The 21,205-nt window shown below is 37.7% G+C and overlaps 1 protein-coding gene across 4 annotated transcripts in view; it reads right to left on the minus strand.

Annotated features, from left to right (window-relative positions):
- Window positions 1–20,164, minus strand: part of ELMOD2 (ELMO domain containing 2) — a 30,498-nt gene extending 10,334 nt beyond the window's left edge. For 2 of the 4 annotated variants that reach the window (XR_016211929.1, XM_070047534.2), the window contains exons 1-5: window positions 19,346–19,832; window positions 18,693–18,841; window positions 16,661–16,689; window positions 4,590–4,687; window positions 2,396–2,525 (exon numbers count right to left, since the gene is read on the minus strand). Coding sequence is in view for 2 of the 4 variants with exons in the window: in XM_070047534.2 (XP_069903635.1) it covers window positions 2,396–2,525; window positions 4,590–4,687; window positions 16,661–16,689; window positions 18,693–18,834 (399 nt within the window). In the remaining 2 variants the exon portion in view is untranslated. Of the gene's footprint in view, window positions 1–2,395; window positions 2,526–4,589; window positions 4,688–16,660; window positions 16,690–18,692; window positions 18,842–19,345; window positions 19,833–19,979 lie in introns of those variants that run through there. The other 2 variants (XR_016211928.1, XM_002716948.6) reach the window with 2 other exon arrangements.
- Window positions 20,165–21,205: the final 1,041 nt, after the last annotated feature.

The raw sequence follows: 21,205 nt of genomic DNA on the forward strand, positions 1-21,205 counted from the left end.
GATGGTCCAAGTCCTTAGGCCCCTGAACCCACGTGGGAGACCCAGAAGAAGCTCCTGCCTCCTGGCTTTGGATTGGTGCAACACCGGCTGTTGCGGCCATTTGGAGAGTGAATCAGCGGATGGAAAACCTCTTTCTCTCTGGCTCTCCTCTTTCTGTGTAACTCTGACTTTCAAGTAAATAAATAAATCTTTAAAAAAAAAAGATTAAAAAAAAAGAAATCTTTTCTACTACCCTAAAAAAGAAAGCACATGTATCCCAATTTAAAAGATTGATATAAAGAATAGATTTTTTTAAAGGTTACAAATAATACACAGAAATCTAAAACAATTAGACGCCTTTATTTACTAGTTCATACACAGATACCATACCCAGTAGCTGCCTGCTTGAGAAAAAAACCATTTTACATACTAGGGCCTTGATTCAGATGTTCTATATAAATTGGCTCTATCATATGGTAGGTGATTAACTCCTAATCAGAAAGAAAACATGAAGAAAAAAAAGGGATGACAATGAAATGATGCTGCTAATATTCCAAACTATATGATCAGTATTTCACAAGTTTTATTTTAAAAGAAAAAATAACTTGGTTTTAAATAATCTTTAAGAGTAAGGATTTAAGAATATAAAATATTAGACACCAACAAACTAATCAATGCAAAAGAAAGAAAACAGTCATTTTTTAAACAACCACAAGCCATCAAACAAAAAAACTTATAGAAGTTAAAAAAACTTGTGAAAGTTTGCAAAATAGAAATACTTGCATTTTTTCCCATTTCACTACCAACTGAGGCACTGTTGAGTGAAAGACTCCTAAACAAAGGAGTATCTTGTTATCAAAAATAAAATGTGAAAACTTGTGACCCTGCTGTAAAACAGGGTCATGGCTCTGGCTCTGAAGCTAAATATGGGCCCAACTTTTATTACCAACACAGTGATTTGCTCATATTAGCATTTCCCAATGAACTCAGCAGAGTTTGATTGCCAATGATAAGGCCTCAGCGATGTAGTAAGAGCTATATCATAAAGCCGCTGTCCTCAAACTTTGATTTTTTAATCAAATTTCTGCACTGCACCCTTGGAGATTCTGATTGCATGAGGGTAAGGTGGAACCCTGGACTCTAAGTAGTAACCACTGGCTGACCTGAGCGAAGGTGCTCCTTGGATGCACTGACAGCAACAGCCTCCTTACCCAGGGAGAGGGCTGAGGACGGCAGTGGCTGGGTAACTCACTGCCAGCCACTGGCTCTCACGAAGGTAGAAATCCCCTTGACTAGAGTGCTAGCACTTATCTTACCCCTTCAAAAGGGAAGGACTTGTGCTGAAAAAGTCTGAAGGGAAAAATGACAAAGATGAGGACAGAAACAGCAGTGAATCCTTGGTGACTGCCACAATATCTTTTTAAAAATGTTTTAACAAGTAATATTTTAAACGTTTCATATATAAAAATTCAATACACAAAACTGCTGTTTTATTCATTTCATTTTACAAATTCAAGTTTTATTTTAATTTTACAGATAATGAAATATCTATTTTGTACTTAGAAAAAGTTATGCTGTTTTAAACCCGAGTCACTTACTGTTACTCAGATACTACCAGTGTTCCTTTCCACAGTACCTTTAGTTTTAACAAACTTAACTCCAGGTGCTTTAACCATTTTAAAATAAAACTAGAATAGGTGAAGAGGATGGGCAGCGACTCGGCTCTCTTCCAGGCTACCATGCCTGGACCTACAGCGAATCACTTCATCTCTCCTGGGCCTTACAATTCTCATCTATTCTATCAAATCTCATCTATTCATCAATTCTCTAAAACAAAGACCTACCCTAGGTGATAAGCGAAGCTTACTCTGGGTCTAATCCTCCTGAATTCCAGCACCTCATTGTCCTTTATGTATTTATATTTCAGAAATAAGAAATTAAAAATTTACACTTCTTTTTCATAATGCTTAAATCTGTGGCATTATTTGACAAATGACATTCTGTAAGTCACAAAAGATTCAACATAATACTCTGAAAAGGTACCTCCATATTTATAATTTTAAAGCATCCCCAAAAATGTCTAATTTATATGAGTAATTCATACAAAAACCAGGGCAAAAATCTGAAGCTTATGTGCCCATACATTCTGGTTCAATAAAAACTCCCTTTATACATTTATAACTTATTTCAGATTTTAAAATATTGCAATTTATTGGAATATACTTTAATGACACCAGAAAAATATAAAACTGTTGATTATCACCTTTGCACATCAATGAAATCCAACATAACAACATTCTCTAAGAGGCAAAGAAGCTGGGTAGTTACGCAAGCACCTGGAAGTTACACACGGATCCCATTCAGTTCAAGTCTTTTCTAGTGCTCAACAACTCCAAATAAAGAAAACAAAATTTACCTTGAGAAGTAGCTTTTCATGCTGCGCATTATCTGAATCATATGGCCTTTTCCTCACACTTTCCACATCCAAATAGAGTTGTTTATAACCAGTGATCTGAAGTAAGCACGTCTTCATGCATATTTTAAAACTGAAATGATATACAATTATTTTAAAAACCACACATTGTTACCACAATGAAGTAAGGCCTTCTACAGCTTATGGTTCATATGTCTATTTAGAAGTCATTTCCTGGTTTTCAGTTTAATACCAGGAGCACCAACAGCCTCCATAAACACAAAATGTTACACCACATGTTACACAGGAGATGGAAAAAAAGAGGACCTAGAAAGGGGTCACACATGGTAGGACAGGAACTTTTGCTAGTGTAAGGGTTTGTTCTTTTCATGTTTTCTCTAGGCAATTCTTAACATTCCCAAATCATTAGTGCCAGCTGTCACCAACAGATCCAATTTCCTCAAATTATGTGAGGGTACTTCCAAAAGTCCATGTAAAGATAAGTTTAACACAAACAATTTTGAAGTCCATGAATGAGAAATATTCAAAAAGTTCCTGGAAATACATGTTCTGAAAAAGATATACATGGATTTCAAAAAATTTTTAAATAAACTTATCTTTTAATTCAATTTCCCTACAAACTTTCGGAAATGCCCTCATAATATAACCAATAGCTACATGACAGGTTATCTCATAAGTTCAACAGCTTATCTTTCCTGAAGAAACATGTTCTTTGTTAATTAATTATCTAAGTCTACTCTTGACTTCACTATTGGTTCCCAAGCTTGAACTCTCCAAGGTCTGTCCTGCCTTTCTGCAACAACAATATATCAAAAGGTCCCTGAACCCTTATCCTTTCTGAAATGTCATTCAAAGCCATTTTCACATCGCTACTCTGCTGTTTATGGCTTTGTCATTTCTCACTTGAATGACTGAGAGCCCCCTGCTTGTTCTGTCTTTATTCCCACTATCATCCTCAAATATCCCCAAATCTTCCTTCCATGTTACTAAACACAAAGCCGATAATGTAGCTTGTTTTGCTTAAACAACAGAGGGCAGTGGTTAAGATGTCAATTGGGACACCACCACATCTCATACTGGAATGCCTGGATTTGAGTCCACCTCTGCTCCCGATTCCAGCTTCCTGCTAATATATACCCCAGAAGCAGCAGTGATGGCTCAAATGTTTGGGTCCTACCACCCACATGAGAGATCCAGACTGAATTCCTGGCTTCCAACTTCGGCCCTCGCCCAGCCCCAGCCATTGCTGGTATTTGTGGAGTGAACAAGTAGATAGGAGCACTCTCTTTATTCATCTCTCTCTCTGTCTCTTGCCTCTCTGCCTCTCAAATTAACAAAAATTAAAAAAAAAAAAAAAAAAAAACAGAAGGCAACATCTAAATCCCTCAGTATGGCACACAAGACTTGGTGATGTAACAATCTAGAGACTCACTCAATTCTCCAGTCTCTGCTCTGCACATATTCATTGCTCAGACTCCAAAGGACTCCCCATTATTTCCAGACATATAAATATCTCTATGTCTCTGTGACTTGCTAGCACTCCTCCCCTACCTACTCATCAAAGTCCAACCCAAATCTTCAGTTTCCTTTTATACCCTTCCCTGTGTCAATTGAAATAAATTGCTCCTTCTTCTGTATTTACATAGAAAATTTTGAATGAGGAAAATAATGCTAAATACTTAATAATGTGAACACCTTGGTCCTGGGAACACAAAATTGCAGTAAGTACTTCTCTTACAAAATTTGGAATGTAGTAGAGAAAGCACAAGAGTGTTTTGATGGCTAGAGCAGAATGGGTTAAATGGGATGATTGAGAACTCCATGAAGACAGAACAAGGCAACTAACTGAGACTGAAGAAGCCAGAGAGGATGCAAGAAGTCATTCTGAGGACACAATAGCCAAAGTTACTGAATCTCGGGAAAGCAATGTAAGTTAACCTTGAAGAAGGCATTTGGTACAGGGGCATCATTCCTAGAGTGGGAACCAAAATGTGGAGATCTTAGTCCTGCTTTCCTTGCTCACCTCTCTGGCCCATGAGGGTTCATCTAAGTGAAGTGAGGGGGCTGAATTAGCTCTCTCCACAAAACCTTCAGCTCTAAAGTTCTGCAACTGGGTATGAGCTCCACAGCACAGGCTATAATTGCGTGATCAAAAACAACAATGTAAAAAGCACACCTGACATCCTTCTCAGGGTTAATATTCTTTTCCTTCATTATATCTTCTACACATTTGTCCACTTCACTCTCAACAGCATGTGTTGCCTTCTGCAGAACCTATTTATGTGAAAGAGAGATGAATGAGAAAAACTTCTTATAGCCAAAAAAGAAGGAAGTTTTGAGGTAGTTAATCAAATGTAGAAAGTAGGTTCTAAAATGCAAAGGGACACCGACTTTGCTTCAAATGTTTTTCTAGAATTAAAACTACATATTTATATTGTTCTCTGCTTTTGTTTTTTTAACAAAAGAGAAGCAGCACGATGTATCCAATGAAGGGTTCCTTTTCTGAGTAAGAATAAACAGGCTCTCAGCAGATGAGTTCTTAGCAAATGAGCTGTCACAAGAGTGTGCATATGAAGTAGATCTTGTCTATAAAATTTAAAAATTACATTATGAAATGTGTACAAAATATTTAATGCAGAAGTTGAACATAGTTTAGAAGCAGTTGCCTGGCCTAAGCAGTTAACATACCAGGTTGGGATGCCTGCATCCCACATCAGAGTGCCTGGGTTCAAGTTCCAGCTCTGAATCTGATGTCAACTTCCTATTAATACAGATCCTAGAAGGCAGCAGGTGATGGCTCAAGTAGCTGAATCCCTGCCACCTACATGGGAATCCTGGATTGAATTCCAGTCTCCCAGCTTCAGATGAGGGAGTGAAATCAGGGATGAGAGTTTACTGTCTCTTAAATAAAGTTTTAAAACTTAATGCATAAGAAATCCTAGAAGAAAACTCAAACAGCCAGAGATTATCTCTGGCAACAAATTTACATTGTCAAAAATAAAATTAGATCTAAAAAAATTATATTAGTTTATTGTACCTACAGAATAGCTCACAAACTGGAAACAGTAAGAAGTTTGCTTTAAAGCAGTTCCAGCACAGCTTAGAAAGCATAATAGAGAAAGTATTTGATTTTGTTAGTAGTTGGCTGCTATATACAGTAACATTCTTTTTATGGCAAGCAAATTTATTTAAGCTGATTAATCTATAAATGATTGGTTTAATTTCATCACAATCATGCTGGCAAGGATGTAAAGCTTATGTTTTGCATTTCATTTATCACTAGAGCTAGCATTTTGAGGAAATCAGAGTAACAGAAGTTTTATCACCTTAAGGTTGTACTTGGGGTATGTCTTAACTATGCCCTTTCCAGTTTTTCTTTAACAGCATATATCTTCCAGTATTTTTTCTATACACCCAAAGCAGATTTCTCTAATAAAACATCCTATACATATAAAACGCTCACTAGATCTTTTCTTTCAACAAACAAGCAAGTTCAGGCCTTTCTTACCCTGAAAAAGTTTCTTTGACTCTTATGTCTCTCTAGGCTTCCATCTTTGGCATGCTTCAGACTGCAGGCAAAACACGGCAGTCACATGGGGAATTGTATCTTTCATCTGAAATGCTCCTTTCCTCATTCTCAAAACACAGCCGTGCTTCCCATCATTCTTTTCAAGTGGAAGTAACCTCTCCACGCTTGGGATCCCCATCATGACTTGTCTGCAGCAGTTTTGTGACTCCTACCGCTTTCTTTATTACACTTATTTTTGTATATCAAGTGAATAATTCCTTGAGGACAGAGATTATATCCAGTGCATTTTCCCTATCTTGCATATAACAGGTAATTGTTGAATAATCACTGAACAAATGGAGATATCTAGCAGGTGAAAACCCTGAGATAGGCAGCTATTTCAGGAAAGACATATAAAGCAATGCACAAAATTATTGAAGAGCGAGGAAAACAGAGACTCCCAAGAAAAGAATTAAAAGGTAAGAAGAAAATGATTAGATTCTCTCAATCAGACCACATACAAATATAGTCAACAAGATTTCCTTTGTCAATTCCTGGGGTAAAACAATTACGGGAAAAGTCTTGAGGCTTAAATACTAACTTTAACAATGGGTAGAAATTATTTGCATGTACTACAAACTCCAAACACATTAAAAATCCAACTGTCACCTCCTCTATGAAGCCTTCCTCCACCCTGGAGCGATTCACTCTTTTTATAACTCATTAGACAGCACTTACGAGTCTTTATTTTGTTTACTTTTCTATGTTCTCTGTCAGGATTTTTCTTATTTATTCTTACATCATGAGCTGCTAGCATAGTATATGTCACTGATTAGACAATTAAAATGCTGTTTAATTCCTACGAATGACTAATTTATTAAATTAACTTGCCCAAAGCATACATAAACTTACAGGCAGAGTTAAGACTAGAAACCTTGTCTAGTTGGCAACACTCTTTCCCCTATACACTATCCATTACATTTTTATAAATTGGAGGTATAACGTATATATAGTGAAAAAACTGAGGAATAATATAAATACAGATGTTAAACAGTTTGATAAGTTTTGACAAATATATTCAAGTAATCCACAAATACATCAAGATACAGAATATTTCTGCAAAACCAGAAGATTTTGCCTATCCTTTCCCAATTAATCTTCCAGCACCTTTTATTGAAAAAAACCTTTCCTCTTCTCATTGAATTGCTTTGGCATCTTGTCAAAAATTATATGACATCTTATGTGTGGTCTATATCTGGCCCTTCATCTGTTACAGTCACCTATTTGTCTATTAAGTCTTTAGGTCAAGTACTGTAAATCCTCTTAGTTCTTTTAGAAGATTATTTGGACAATGTCTTCCATTTTGGCATAAGCTTTAAAATGTGTTTGATAATTACTCTGAAAATTGCTTGCTGGGATTTTGATCAGAATTGCACTAAATTCTTAAGTCATTCTGGGAATTAACATCTTAATTTAACTGATTTTTTAAGTGATGACACTGTGTACTTTTCCATTTTAATGTTTATCAGCAACTCTCTCCAGGTTTAGTGCACAAGTCTTCCTCCTCTTTCATTAAATTTATCATTGAGTATTTTATGTTTCTGGATGCTCTTGTAGGTGGTATTGTCCTTTTTTAAAAAATTTTTTACTTTATTTGCCAAAAGGTTATTGCTAACATATAGAAGTATACTATGTCCTGCAATACTGCTAAATTCATTAGTAATGCCAATGGTTTTTGTAGAACCTTCAGGATTTTCTACATTCACAAACTATATCATCTGTTAAGATTTTTTTTTTTAATATAAGCAGGGAAATAGTCCACTCTTTCTGTTAAGATGTTTTAACATCTTTCTTTCCAATCATTATGTCTTCTATTTCCTTTTCTTGCCTTACTACACTACCTAGGACTACCAGCACAATGCTGAATAAAAGCAGAGACACTAAGCCTATTTGTTTCGTTCCCAATGAAATGTGGACAGCATTCAACATTTCAGTGTTGTATATCAAGTTAACTGCAGGTTTTTTCATAGGCTGCTTTTAACAGGTTGAGGAAATTTCTTCTACTCCCAATACCTAAGAGTTTAAAAAATCATGAATGGGTATAGAATTCTGTCAGAACGAGTTTTCAGTATATATTGAAATGATCCTATTTTTCTAATTTACTCTGTTCATGTGGTTAATTGTATTCAACGATTTTGAAAACTCAATCATGATGTATTATCCTTTTTATGCACTACTAGAATCAATCTGTTAATATTTTAATTTTTAAGAAAAAACTATTTATTTCAAAGGCAGAGTTACAGAGTTAAGGAGGGAGGGTGAGAGAGAGACAGAGATATCAACTTTCCATCTGTGGTTCATTCCCCAAATGGCCACAATGGTTGGTTTGGGCCAGACCAAAGCCAGGAGCCTCAAATCCCATCTGGGTCTCAAACATGGGTGTCAGGGGGTCTGTGTATTTTGGCCATCATTCACTGCCTTCCCAGGCATATTAGCAGGAAGCTGGATTGGAAGTAGAGCAGCTAGAACATAAAACTGGAGCACATATGGGATGCTGGCATCACTGTACCACAACACCAAGCCCAATCTGCTGTTTTAAGGACTTTTGCACCTATATTCATGAAGGATACTGAATTGGAATTTTTTATTATATTGTCCTTAGCAGGTATGTGATATCACAATTATTTTATAGTAGCCTTACAAATTTGTCTCTTTCTACTACATTTTCTAGAATTTAACATAAGTGATATGTTTTCATCTTCCTTTAATGCTTTGTAAGAGTTTACTAATGAAGTCAAGATTGGACATTAGTTCAAAAATTTTAAACTACTGATTCCATTTATTAGGTATATGGCTATTTGGATGAGTTTTTGTGTGTTTTAGCTTTGAGAAATTTCAAGAACTTTCTCCATTTCCTCTACAGAATTTATTGGCATAAAGTTGCTCACAGTTCTCCTTATTTGAGTTTTAATGATTACAGCTGTGGTGAGGCCCCTTCTGTCATGCTTGGTATCAGTAACCTGGATTTCCTCTCTTGCTTGATCAGTGATGACCAGTGATGATCAGTAGTGATTAATACTATTAATCTTTTCAAACAATCAACATTTGAGTTTCCTGAACACTTCTACTTTTGCACATTTACTATTTCATTGAGTTTTTTTAAATCTCATTTATATAATATCTTTTCGTTTACTGATTTTGGGCTTAACTTGCTGTCTTATAGCTTTATAAAAGAATGCAGATTTTATAAAATAATTCAAAGTGAAAAGGTAAACCACAGAACCAGAAAGCTATTTGGCACAAACTCTGATATATGATTAATATACAACTTATATTAAATCAATAAGAACTGATGAACAAACCAATTAAAAATATGGGCAGAGTCTTAAATAGGTACTTCACAAAAGAAAACACTCAAACAGCCAATAAACAAATAAATAGGTGCTCATTCTTATCAGTTAACAAGGAAACACAAATGAAAGTCACACTAACATATCACTACATATTCATCGGTAGAGTTTAAAAAATTATTTTTTCATGATTTTAGGCCTGTCAACCTTGGGCTTTTTAATGTTTTGGTTAAGTCTCTGATTCCTCATCAAACACAAAATTAAAGACTAGATAAGAGGAATATTATTCATTAAACATTTTCTAAGTTCTCAGAAAATGCAACTATTTTGAAAAGTTTTTACTGGAATACAGGCAAACTCTTCAAAAAAGTTCATGAAAAAATGGAATTAAAAGGTAAAGTTTACTTGGTGGCAAAAAATTCTGAAATTAATGCATAGTTTTTTTTTTGTTTGTTTGTTTAAACACATTTCATGAACTTTTGAGGACTTCTCATATAATATGTAAAGAACTGATTCAGGCAATGATTCTAAACTGTTTTAATGAACTCCAGAGATTTTAATGGTTCAAGTTTCTTTTTGTATTCCCCTTTTGAACTGTGGATTACTTAGATGTTTAATTTCTAGATATTTGTGGATTTCCTAAGTGTCATATTTTTCTTATATCTAATTTAGCACTGCTGGGGACAAAAATATCCTCTATGTAAGTTCAATAATCTGAAAATTATTGAGACTTAAAGACTCAGCCTACATCACATCTATGTGAATGCTCCACATGTACTTTAGCATTTACAGGTTGTACAGGCTATGAGTGGTCCACATGTACTTATAGCATTTATAGGAAACATCTATTTTGCATGTTTTGGATATAGCAGCCTATAAACGCTAATCATGGCAAGACAACTGATAGTGCTGTTCAAATTCTACATATGCCTTCTGATATTTTTAATAATCATTGGGAAATGTACAAAATTTCCAGCTACAATCATGGATTCATATATATTCTCCCTTAGTTGTGCTGATTTCTGTTTCATGTATCTGGGCACTTTGTTAATACCTGCATACATTCTTAAGATTGTTATATTTTCTTGAAAATGAACTTTTTTGTTATTATCGGGAAAAAAGGTTTAGTCATTGGTAATATCTGAAGTTTATGTTTTCTGAAAGTCGCACAGGCTTCTTATGCTCACCGATCGCATGGCATATCTATTTACTTGTATCTTTCTGTTTAGAGTATGGTTCCTCAAACAACATATTCATGATTGGGTCTTGTTTTTTCAATCCATCTGTCAATCTTGGGCTTTTTAATGTTTTGGTCTTTCATTTATCATCAAAAACAAAATTAACAGTCTGCATAGGACAGAAATATAATTCATTACAATATTTTCTAAGTTCTTGAGAGATCTAATTATTTTAAAGAGATATTTACTGGAATACAGTAGAGTACTTCAAAATGTTCATGGGAAAATGGAATTAAAAGATAGCTTTATTGGGGCCAGTGCTGTGGTGTAGTAGGTAAAGCTGCCACCTACAGGACCAGCATTCCATATTGGTACCGTTTTGAGTCCCGGCTGATCCACTTTCAATCCAGCTCTCTACTATGTTCTGGGAAAGCAGTAGAAGATGGCTCAAGTCCTTGGGCCACTGCATTCGTGTGGGGGACCCAGAAGAAGCTCCAGGCTCCTGACTTTGGATCAGCACAGCTCCAGCCATTGCGACCAGTGGATTGAAGACTTCTCTCTTTCTCTCTCTCTCTCCCCCTTTCTCTCTCTCTCTCTCTCTCTCTTCCTCTGCCTCTCTGTAACTACCTTTCAAATGAAGTAAATAAATCTTTAAAAAAAAAAAAAGAGATAGCTTTATTTTGGGGCAAAATTTTTTTTGAAATTAATGCACTTTTTTCATAACATACATTTCATGAGCTTTGTGAGGACCCCCTCAATATGCTATGTAAAGAAATGCTTGGGGCCAGCACTGTGGCATGGTGGGTGAGGCTGTCACCTACAGTGCTTGCATCCCATGTGGGCACCAGATCCAACTCTCTGCTATGGCCTGGGAAAGCGTGGGGGATGGCCCACGTTCTTGGGGCTCTTGTGCCTGCGTGGGAGACCTGGAGCAAACTCTGGTTCCTGGCTTTGGATTGGCTCAGCTCTGGTCATTGCCACCATCTGGGGAGTGAGCCAGGGGATGGAAGACCTCTCTCTTTCTCTTTCTCTCTGTTTGTGTGTCTGCTTCTCTGTAGCTCTGCATTTCAAATAAATAAGTCGTTAAAAAAAATTGCTTAGGGCAATGATTCTAAAACATTTTTCTTTTTAACCTCAAACTTATAAGCACCCCAAGACCATTTTCTCAACCATGTAAGACTAGTAAGAAATAGGTGGTAACAAAGGATTGGAGTACAAAATAACCAAATCACATATTTTGTAAGAAAATGTTAATGCACATACTTTTAAAAGATATTATATACAATATATAAATATATAAATATATTTTAATTATATATTAATTACATTAATATATAATTATATGTTAGAATATATGATTATACATCAATTGACTATATATTATATAGTACATATTAATATATTATATATAAATATATAATAAATATATTATTATAAAATAATATCTGATGAACATAAGAGTAATGCAGTCTTTTTTATATTTACCTTGATAGGTTACAATTATATGGATAACACATGCTCACAACCAGCAAACATCAACTGTGAATTTTGCTATGCAAGCAAACATGGGGGATTAGGTACACATTTGCGTTAGTACATCCATAGAGTGCAAATGCTTCACTTCGAACTACAGCACCTAAGTACTTATATATTTAAAGTTTAGCTACTAGAGTCTGGAAAATTAGGAGGTCAAAAAATAGGCAAACATGCATTACTAGAGCATCAACCCACAGACAACTAAACTGATGCAATAAAACCAATTTTTTATTATTCAACAGCTGGAACATTATAATTTTTTTAAAAGACAGCAGCTGCAATAAAAAAGTACATCTACTCAAAAATACTAACACATTGACAGAGTGATCTTTCCCTAAATTTCAAATACTGCTATATGCACATATGCACAGGAGACCTTTGCAACACGACCATATGTTACACGGCAGCCCAATTATTTAACAGAATACTGAATTAGACTCAACTTCTAATAAGGTGTAAGTTTTTTTTCCTAAATACCAAAGTTAAATAAACTTTAATATACAGTCAATAAGTAGTCTTTAACCTAAAATACAAGCAAAGGAGACACAATTTTTAAGAATCAAGGAATTTCCACTTGAAGCAGTGATTTAATTCTGTGTATTTTAACCCATTTGTTCACTACTCTTTGTAGCACTGCCTACAAGACACTATTAGTAACCCTATTTTTCTAGTGATGAAATCATAATACAATTTTAATGCTTACTCTTCCAGAAAGTTTAACAGCCAGTAAATGAAATTAAACAAAACAAAAAGAACATTTTCTTGTTCTTTAACTTGCAAACACTATCTTAAAGTCTCAAACATCCTAGCCCACACTTGCCTCTCCTTCCCTGAACTCCTATTGACAATCACAGCCAATACTCTTCTGGTGGCTATCCCTAAAGTAGAATGCTAAGCATGCCGCTGCCTCCAAGGCTCTAGAGTTCTGCTTCAGCTTCATGTAACTTTACCACATGTAAAACCCCATTAATAAATTATGGGGGCTGGCGCCGCGGCTCACTAGGCTAATCCTCTGCCTGTGGCTCCGGCACCCCAGATTCTGTCCCGGTTGCTCTTCTTCCAGTCCAGCTCTCTGCTGTGGCCCAGGAAGGCAGAGGAAGATGGCCCAAGTGCTTGGGCCCTGCACCTGCATGGGAGACCAGGAGGAAGCACCTGGCTCCTGGCTTCAGATCGGTGCAGCGCACCAGCCGTGGCGGCCATTTGGGGGGTGAACCAACGGAAAGCAGACCTTTCTCTCTGTCTCTCTCTCTCTAACTCTGCCTGTCAAAATAAATAAATTAATTAATTCTGTGATAACAAAGGTGTTAAAATCAACCTGATGTGGTACCATATTCCAAGTTTCAGAGTCTCTGCACTGAATTAATATAAGAAATGTTATAGGCTGTTTATTAAAAAAAGGAAATTTTCATTGAATTATTATCTTTATCCTTTTATATTTCTCACTTATTCATTCACTGAATAAATATCCAGGACAGTTATTACAGTGAACAACAATAAAATGAAAGAATGCCTTTTCTTTCATTTCAGCAAGAAGAATAGAAAAATAAATAAGGAGAGTAAGGAAAGGGGATGGGCCAGTGCTGTGGTGTAGCAGGTAAAGCCACCACATGCAGTGCCAGTATCCCATATGGGCACGGGTTTGAGTCCTGGCTGCTCCACTTCTGATCCAGCTCCCTACTATGGCCTGGGAAAGCAGTGGAAGATGGCCCAAGTGCTTGGGCCCCTGCACCCACATGGGAGACCTGGAAGACGCTAAACAGGAGACTACATTCTAAAGGGTTCAGCACCCAAATAGTTTTAAATTCATGCCATTTCAAAACACAACTTGTTTAAGTTCAGTCTGGAAAATGCACATCCTGTTTCATATGGAAACAAAGAGCATTTTAAGATCCAGAACAGTCCCCAGAATGCATCCCAACACAATGGTTCTCAAAGCACTGCCCCCAACCAGCAGAAGCAGCAGTGTCACCTGAGACTATACTAGGAATGCAATCACAACTCAATCAGAAATTCTGGGGAAGGGGCCATGGAATCTGTGTTTGAACAGCCCTCGTCTCCACTGCTGAGGAACAGTTTTTCTTTATCTTCATACTATTTGTTGAACTCTTTACTTAGTGTAGGGTTACTCTTATGAGTATAAAGTTAGCTGAAAATAGATCTTTGTAAAAAGTAAGAATAGGAAAAGAGGAAGGAGGAAGAAAGGTGAAAATGCAGGCAGGAGGGAGGGTAAAGTGGGAAGAATCACTGTGTTCCTAAATTTGTATATATGAAATTCATTAAGTTTGTACACCTTAAAATTTAAAAAATAAGAATGCAAAAAAAGAGAACATGGTAAAAAATGCAGATTATAGTCTTTGGTCATATCAACCATGTGACTTTTACCTGCATGAGCTACCATTTGCTTTCCTAGAAAATGAAAAAGTTGCATGAAAAGGATTCAGAAGTTCTTTTTTTAAAATATTTATTTATTTGAAAGGCAGAGTTAAAGAGAGGCAGAGGCAGAGAGAGAGGTCCTCCATCCACTGGTTCACTTCCCAAATGGCTGCAACAGCTGGAGCTGCACTGATCTGAAGTCAGGAGCCAGGAGCTTCTTCCGGGTCTCCCACGAGGGTACAGGGGCCCAAGGACTCGGACCATCTTCCACTGATTTCCCAGGCCATAGCAGAGATCTGGATCAGAAGTGGAGCAGCTGGGACTAGAACCAGCGCCCATATGGGATACCAGCACTGCAGGCGGCGGCCTTACCCACTACACCACAGCGCCGGCCTCCATAAGTTCTATAATTGTACTTGTTTTCTGTTCTTAGTTTCCCTAGAATACCTATTATGTATGCAGGTCTTGCTTTTTCAACAACTATCAATTGACTCACTACCATGTACAATGAAACTCATTTGATACTGGGAATAAAAAAGGTGAAAAAATAAAAAATAAATAAATAAAAAAGCCTTGAAAAATGTGGCTGCATGCTAAAGTTTGAGAACTACTGTTCTAACAGATCTGAAATACAGCACTTCTCCAAGTACATCTGTCCAATTTATTGAGATATATCGTTACTTCAGGAACCTGCATCCCAAGTTTCAGTTCAAGGCACTGTATGGGTGGATATGGAATAAAAAAAAAAAATTAGAGGGGCAGGCCTGTGATGCACCGGGTTAAACCACTGCCTCTAACATCAGCATTCCAAAACCCATATCCCATGCACCTGAGAAAGTAGTGGAAGATAGTCTAAGTTCTTGAGCCCCTGCACCCAACTGGGAGACACAGTTGAGTTCCAGGCTCCTGGCTTCCATCTGGCCCAACCCCAGCTATTGAGATCATTTGGGGAGTGAACCAAATGGATGATGGATGAACCAGATGGATCAGTCTTAATCTCCATCTCTCTCTCTCTAACTCTGCCTTTCAAATAAACAAACAAATCTTTAAAAACAGTTTAGAACCAGCAACTTGTTAGCTTTCTGGACCCCTACATTTTCATTTGAAAGAAGAATATAAATCATTCTGTAAGATTCTGAACACAAAAGAATAGCACTAAGGGCTTCCTCCTTCAGCATTCATTCAAGTATGGGTTATCCTTACATATACCATTTGCAAATAAAAATGTAACTAATCAGTAAAGCACCTTGTTTAAGATTTCTCTCCAGAAGATTAAAGAGAGGCTTGAAACTCCGCAACATCTGTTTGTGCCATCGGTCAGTAACTCAAATATCACTAAACAGCAGCAAGTCAACACTATTTGATCCTGATGCATATTTTAGATCATGACAAAATACAAATATACATATGGAAATCTAAAACATATATAGATATACAGAGAACTAAAAACCTCATAAAATACTGGACTTTATTTTGATCCATGACTTCTAAATGTTTTCTACTCCTTTTGTTTTGGTTTAATGCTGGCTGTCATCTATTACAGGATGTCAAACAATGGTCCTGATGACATATTCTTTGTCACACCAAATAATCTATACATAGAAAAAATTATGAATTAAAAATATAGGGAAGGAACAGCATGTGGCAGGCCATGATTGAATTATATACCCACCTGCTTCCCACTGCCTTCTAGTGGGCATAGTTTACTAGTATTTCTCCACTCTGTGACTGGAGTTCAGTGATTTAACTTATTTTAACCAATGAGATACTAATAGATACAACTCAAGGATACCTAAATATGCCTGTATGATTTGGCCTTCACGATCCAGTGTGAGGACATTCTCTAGGAACTCACTGCCTTCTCAACTTGGCCTCAAAATGAGACAAACAGAACTGGTCTGAACTTGGTACCAGCTTAAAAAGACCCTCTCCAGCTGATCCATATACACACAAGCAAGAAGTAACATTGTATTATGCCTCTGAGAGTTTTCAAAATAGTTTGCTACACAGCAAAATCTAATATATACATGAGTTTTGACTTATATTAAGTATAAAGATACAAGATCTAGGGTTTTCTGTAATTATCCAAAATTGCTTGTTTTTCTTCCATAATATCCATCCTGAGTACTCAGTCTGAAGAAAAGCCTCCCCCCGAGGCTCTAACTTCTGCCCAAAGTTCTTCATACCAAAGACTCCTCTAGCAGGACACAAAAATAACTAATTGTAAAATTAATGCATTTCTTTAAAGAAGTATGCACAAGTTAACTTTTCTAGAATTATCACCTTGATAATATGATCCTACCTTATTCTTGGAGTATGTCAAGGAATTTTCTGAAACAAACAAAAAAAAAGAATGTTACCACTAAATGCTATTGGTGAATTATTCTGCAAACATGCAGTAAAAATATCAAACCAGTAACAAATTACTTCAATCTGAGGGTACTTCAAACAGTTCATGTAAAACATGCATCATAAAAAAAATGAATTTCAAAAAAATTTGTACCAAAATAGTTAACTTTTCATTTTTCCTTTAACTTTGTGAAGGTCTCTCATAGTTCTACAAGACAGAATTTCTACTAGAACAGCATAGCAAATATTTAATTTCTTATTTTTACAGTATACAGAAGTAGACAGAATCCAAAAAACCTCAACCAAACACAACATACCAAGCCAAAGAGTGATGGCAATCTAATTTCCCAAGGATCATCATAGTCCGTGCAGACATATGAAGTGTGTACCAATCAGTACAAACTCCACCTGGGCCTGCATCAGAACAGCTTGAGTCCAGAACCTCATCTCAAGGCAACAATGAGAGTGTTCTCTATTGCATTTTGTTTGTTTGTTAGCCTTCTGGCCTGAGTGTTTAGAACTGAAGTACTTGCAAATGAATCATTCAACAAAGGGGCAAGATTTTCAGATTATCTGGCCAATGATCCTCTAATCAAATAGCAGAATATCTTCTGCATTCATGGCTTCTGCTTCAAGAATGAGAATATTCTTACTGGTCTATTTTTAAACATTTCTGGCACATTTATTATTTCCTTTTTTCTCAGCAATTTGGAAAATTTAGGAAAAATGCTTTTCCCACAAAGTCAAGCCTTAACATATGTTTCTTTGCCTACAATATAAAACACCAGACAACACCTTGCCTGCAGCCATTTCTTATCATAAGAGACAAACTTTGCTCTTCTCAGCAGTCAAAAGGGCAAACCAAAAGAACAAGCAATAATTTAAGTCAGCCAAGAAATGGGAAGAAAACTCGGACAGTAATTAAACTTCAATCATCCAGCTGCCCTGAGGCGACATCTGTCATTCTTCCAATGTTGTCTTGGATCCATGTTTGGATTGCCAGCACCCCTCTGCCTCAACCTTACAGGGGCTGATTACTTAACCGAAGCACACCTGATCAACACAAAAGGGGCTCTGGCTAATTCACGACTTTCTATTTAACACAGTGAGCATGAACTGCAGCCAGTCGCACTGGATAAAAAGAAGTGACTTCAAACCATATTTCTCCCTCATCTATGTCCTAAGTTGGAGTAGTATTTTCAATTAAGCATTGAAACACTGACATATTTGAGAATACAGCAGCACTGTTCAACAGAAAACAGAATGCAAGCCAGCATGTGAGCCACCTGTGTGCTTTAAAATTTTCTCTAGCCACATTAGAGTAAAACAAGAGATAAAAATCAATTTTAATATATTTAGGCCCATATATCAAAAAACATTATCATTTCCACATACAAGGAATATAAACAATTATTGAGACACTTTTACATTCTTGTTTCAAACTCTTTAAAATCCCAAGTATATTTTCTATTCACACCACATCTCAGTTGAGGCTAGCCACATTTCAAGGGCTCAACCACCGTGTGTGGCCACTGGCTACAGTCCTGGACAGCATAGATTTTGAGTTCAACAATCCTCCCAAAGGGAGCACTAAATACCTATCAGCCTTTCAGAAATGAGCCTAAGAAATGAAAAGACGAGGGGCTCTGACTGGCACTCACTCTTCTCATCACCGGAGGGAAAATTTCAAGGGCATTATTTAAAGAAATGGTCTCCAGAAAATAGGTTGTAAAAATATAAGGCACTGATACACCAAAGTATCCAGAGAAGATTTCTTGCACAGATAAGGAAATAATGTCCCCTCTTCTACATAAGTATACAATCTTAGAGGTAGAAGGATTCAAAGCAAAGTTTTAAAGCTTACAAAACTCAGAATAATTGACTTGATCAGATACACAGGGAGTACATCTGCCAGGATGAGCACTGAGAAAAAAGCAATTCAGTTAAATCTGTATTGTTTTGAACTTTATTTTGAATTACATTACCTATTCTGTGCGTCCTTTGTGCACCTACATAGGTATCAAAAATGCGCTGCAATTCACACTTTCCAGTCATCTGTCGTAACAGCCATTTCATCCAAAATCGAAAGAAGTGGCCATAGAAGAATTCCCACAAAGAAATAAACATTTTTTCCCTGGGAAAGGAAATATATAACACAAGCTTAATGACTTGAAATTGAGCTTTAAAACTGAAAAAAAATTAATCCAACTCATCAAATCTCAAGTTCTATTAATATTTATTATTCCATCGTGACTTTTCTGTGACAATATTTAATTAGGCATCTAAGAAAACAATTGTAACATATACCACTAAATAACGGGTGGCCAAATGGTCAGTTTTTTAAAAACTGAAAAAATCAGAACGTAGAGCCAAGCTATTGAATGGCTTGCAATAACGATACCAGAGTGCTCTGCACTTTTTGTTAAATAATTTTATTTCCTGTCTTAGTTTCCTGTTTTCTCATTCCTTGAGACACAGGGCTCAACAGTTCAAGAATAAGAGGATCTCAATGTAGCAACCTGAAAATACACCAAACATCAGAATTCTTATAAGGAACAAGCTCTTAGCACTTGGGCTAACTGCTCACAGCTGTTCCCCAATCAGGTGACGTCAGCAAATCATACTGCAAATGGCTTACAAATGAAAGTATACAACTTGAACCCGGAGTAGACAGATCACACGCCGGCCGATTCTCGACTTTCCACTCAGTGGGTAAAGGGTAGAAATACTAACAAGAGTTTAAAAATAGTAACTTAAAAACACCCTACGCATTGGATAGAACTGGATCTTAGAAAATTCTTCAGCTTCTACATGAAAAGCGGGTTGGGGGAGATGCAAGTGAGAGGGAGCTACCTATAAACAATACAAATTCTGTCTCCGCCCTGTTTCACACACTCCCAGACACATCCTCCCCAGACTAGGGCCTGAGGGACTGTCAGATTCGGAATCCCCGCAGGAGGGCTGATCCCTATCTGTCAATGAATTCCTCTCGTCCGCGCTCATCAGGACAAAAGAAGCAGAACTGCCAAGCAGAGTCCACGCCGGCACCGCGGCGCCGGAACAGCCCACACCTCGGGGAGTCGCTGCGCCAAGCCCCGGTGCCAGAGCCCGGCGGTGCCCGGCTCGCGCGCTGCCGGCGAGTGGGAGGGACCGGCCAGCACAAAGCCCGGGCGGCCGCGGCCCCCGCGGACTTCCCGCAGGACGCCGCGGGGCTCGCGCAGCCCGCACGCCACGGAAGCAGCGCAGGGCAAGAGAAAAGAAACAGCAGCCACCTCACAAGAGCGGAAGAACTAGGGGGAAGCTGCAGCTGCCTCGGTTTCCCCAACTGCAAACAGCCGGCAACGGAAACGACGCTACTCGCCGAGCGCTCCCTGCAAGCACCGCGACCCGGAAGTCGGGGACCTGGACTGCCGGACCGCCTTTCCCGGCACACTGCCCGCCCCCCGCCCCCGGCCTCTTCCGATTGGCCCGCGCTCCACCTATCGCGAACGCGGAAAGGGTCGAGCTGCGTAGCCCCGACGCGCGTGCTCAGATCCTCCGGACGCCCGACGGTTTCCCTGGCAACGGCGGGAAGGAGACACGCCCGGCGGCAGCGTAGTCTCCTTTAGCGCCGCAAAATCTCAGGTCCCTGGCGCTAGTGGAAGCCCTGTGGTGTAGCTCCTGGGCTCCGAGCAGGAAGAAACCACGTGATTCGGTAACTTGAGCACCGAAACCACTGAAAAGCTTTCACCTACTTTTAATCTTCTGTGAAGTAACTACTAATGGCTCTACTTTAGGATGACAAAAAAGGAATTCAGGTTGATTGACTTGCCCAGGTCCAATACGTGGCAGGAAGAGAGAGCCTGTATTTTAAAAAGAGAAACTCGGACTTTCACAGTAATAAATATTTAACGGTTAATTCATCAAACATTGATTCCTTAGCTGCTTTTTATTGAAAAAATAATTTACATGATTTAAAAAAAACTCAAAAGTGCATTCATTAATTCAGCAAGTATTTGTTAGTTTGTTAATTGCCTTTTATGCACAAGGCGGTGTTCCAAAACGACTAAACAGGCAAATACTGAGAATGCCAGGTGGTGCTAAGTACCAAAAGTATTAGGAGACAATAAGAAGCGTGAGGGGCAAGTCATTTTACATTGTTTAGCCAAGGAAGTCTCAGTAGGAGGTCACATCTGAGGCTCACTGAATGAAGTGTCTCCAGGGACAGTGTGCTGGGTACCAGAATGGCAAGTGCACATTCTGTAAATTGGAAGCATATGTAGTTGAAATATTGGAATTACTGTAAGAATGCCTGTGTGGCTCCAAGAAAAAGAATAAGGTGGAGTAGAAAGTACAAAGGACTAACTTGCCCCACCTACCCAAGACTGCCAGGCCGCTCAGTTCCCTTCCTCAATACTAACCAGGGTTAGTATTTTGTTTCTACTTCCAGAAATACTCTGCAAGTGTGTATATGTGTAGTCCCTCTATCTCCTTGTTAACATAAATTGCAACAAGAAAT

This window comes from Oryctolagus cuniculus, chromosome 8 (assembly GCF_051225735.1).
Source record: "Oryctolagus cuniculus isolate XC-2025 breed Fujian yellow rabbit chromosome 8, ASM5122573v1, whole genome shotgun sequence".
Taxonomy (NCBI): domain Eukaryota; kingdom Metazoa; phylum Chordata; class Mammalia; order Lagomorpha; family Leporidae; genus Oryctolagus; species Oryctolagus cuniculus.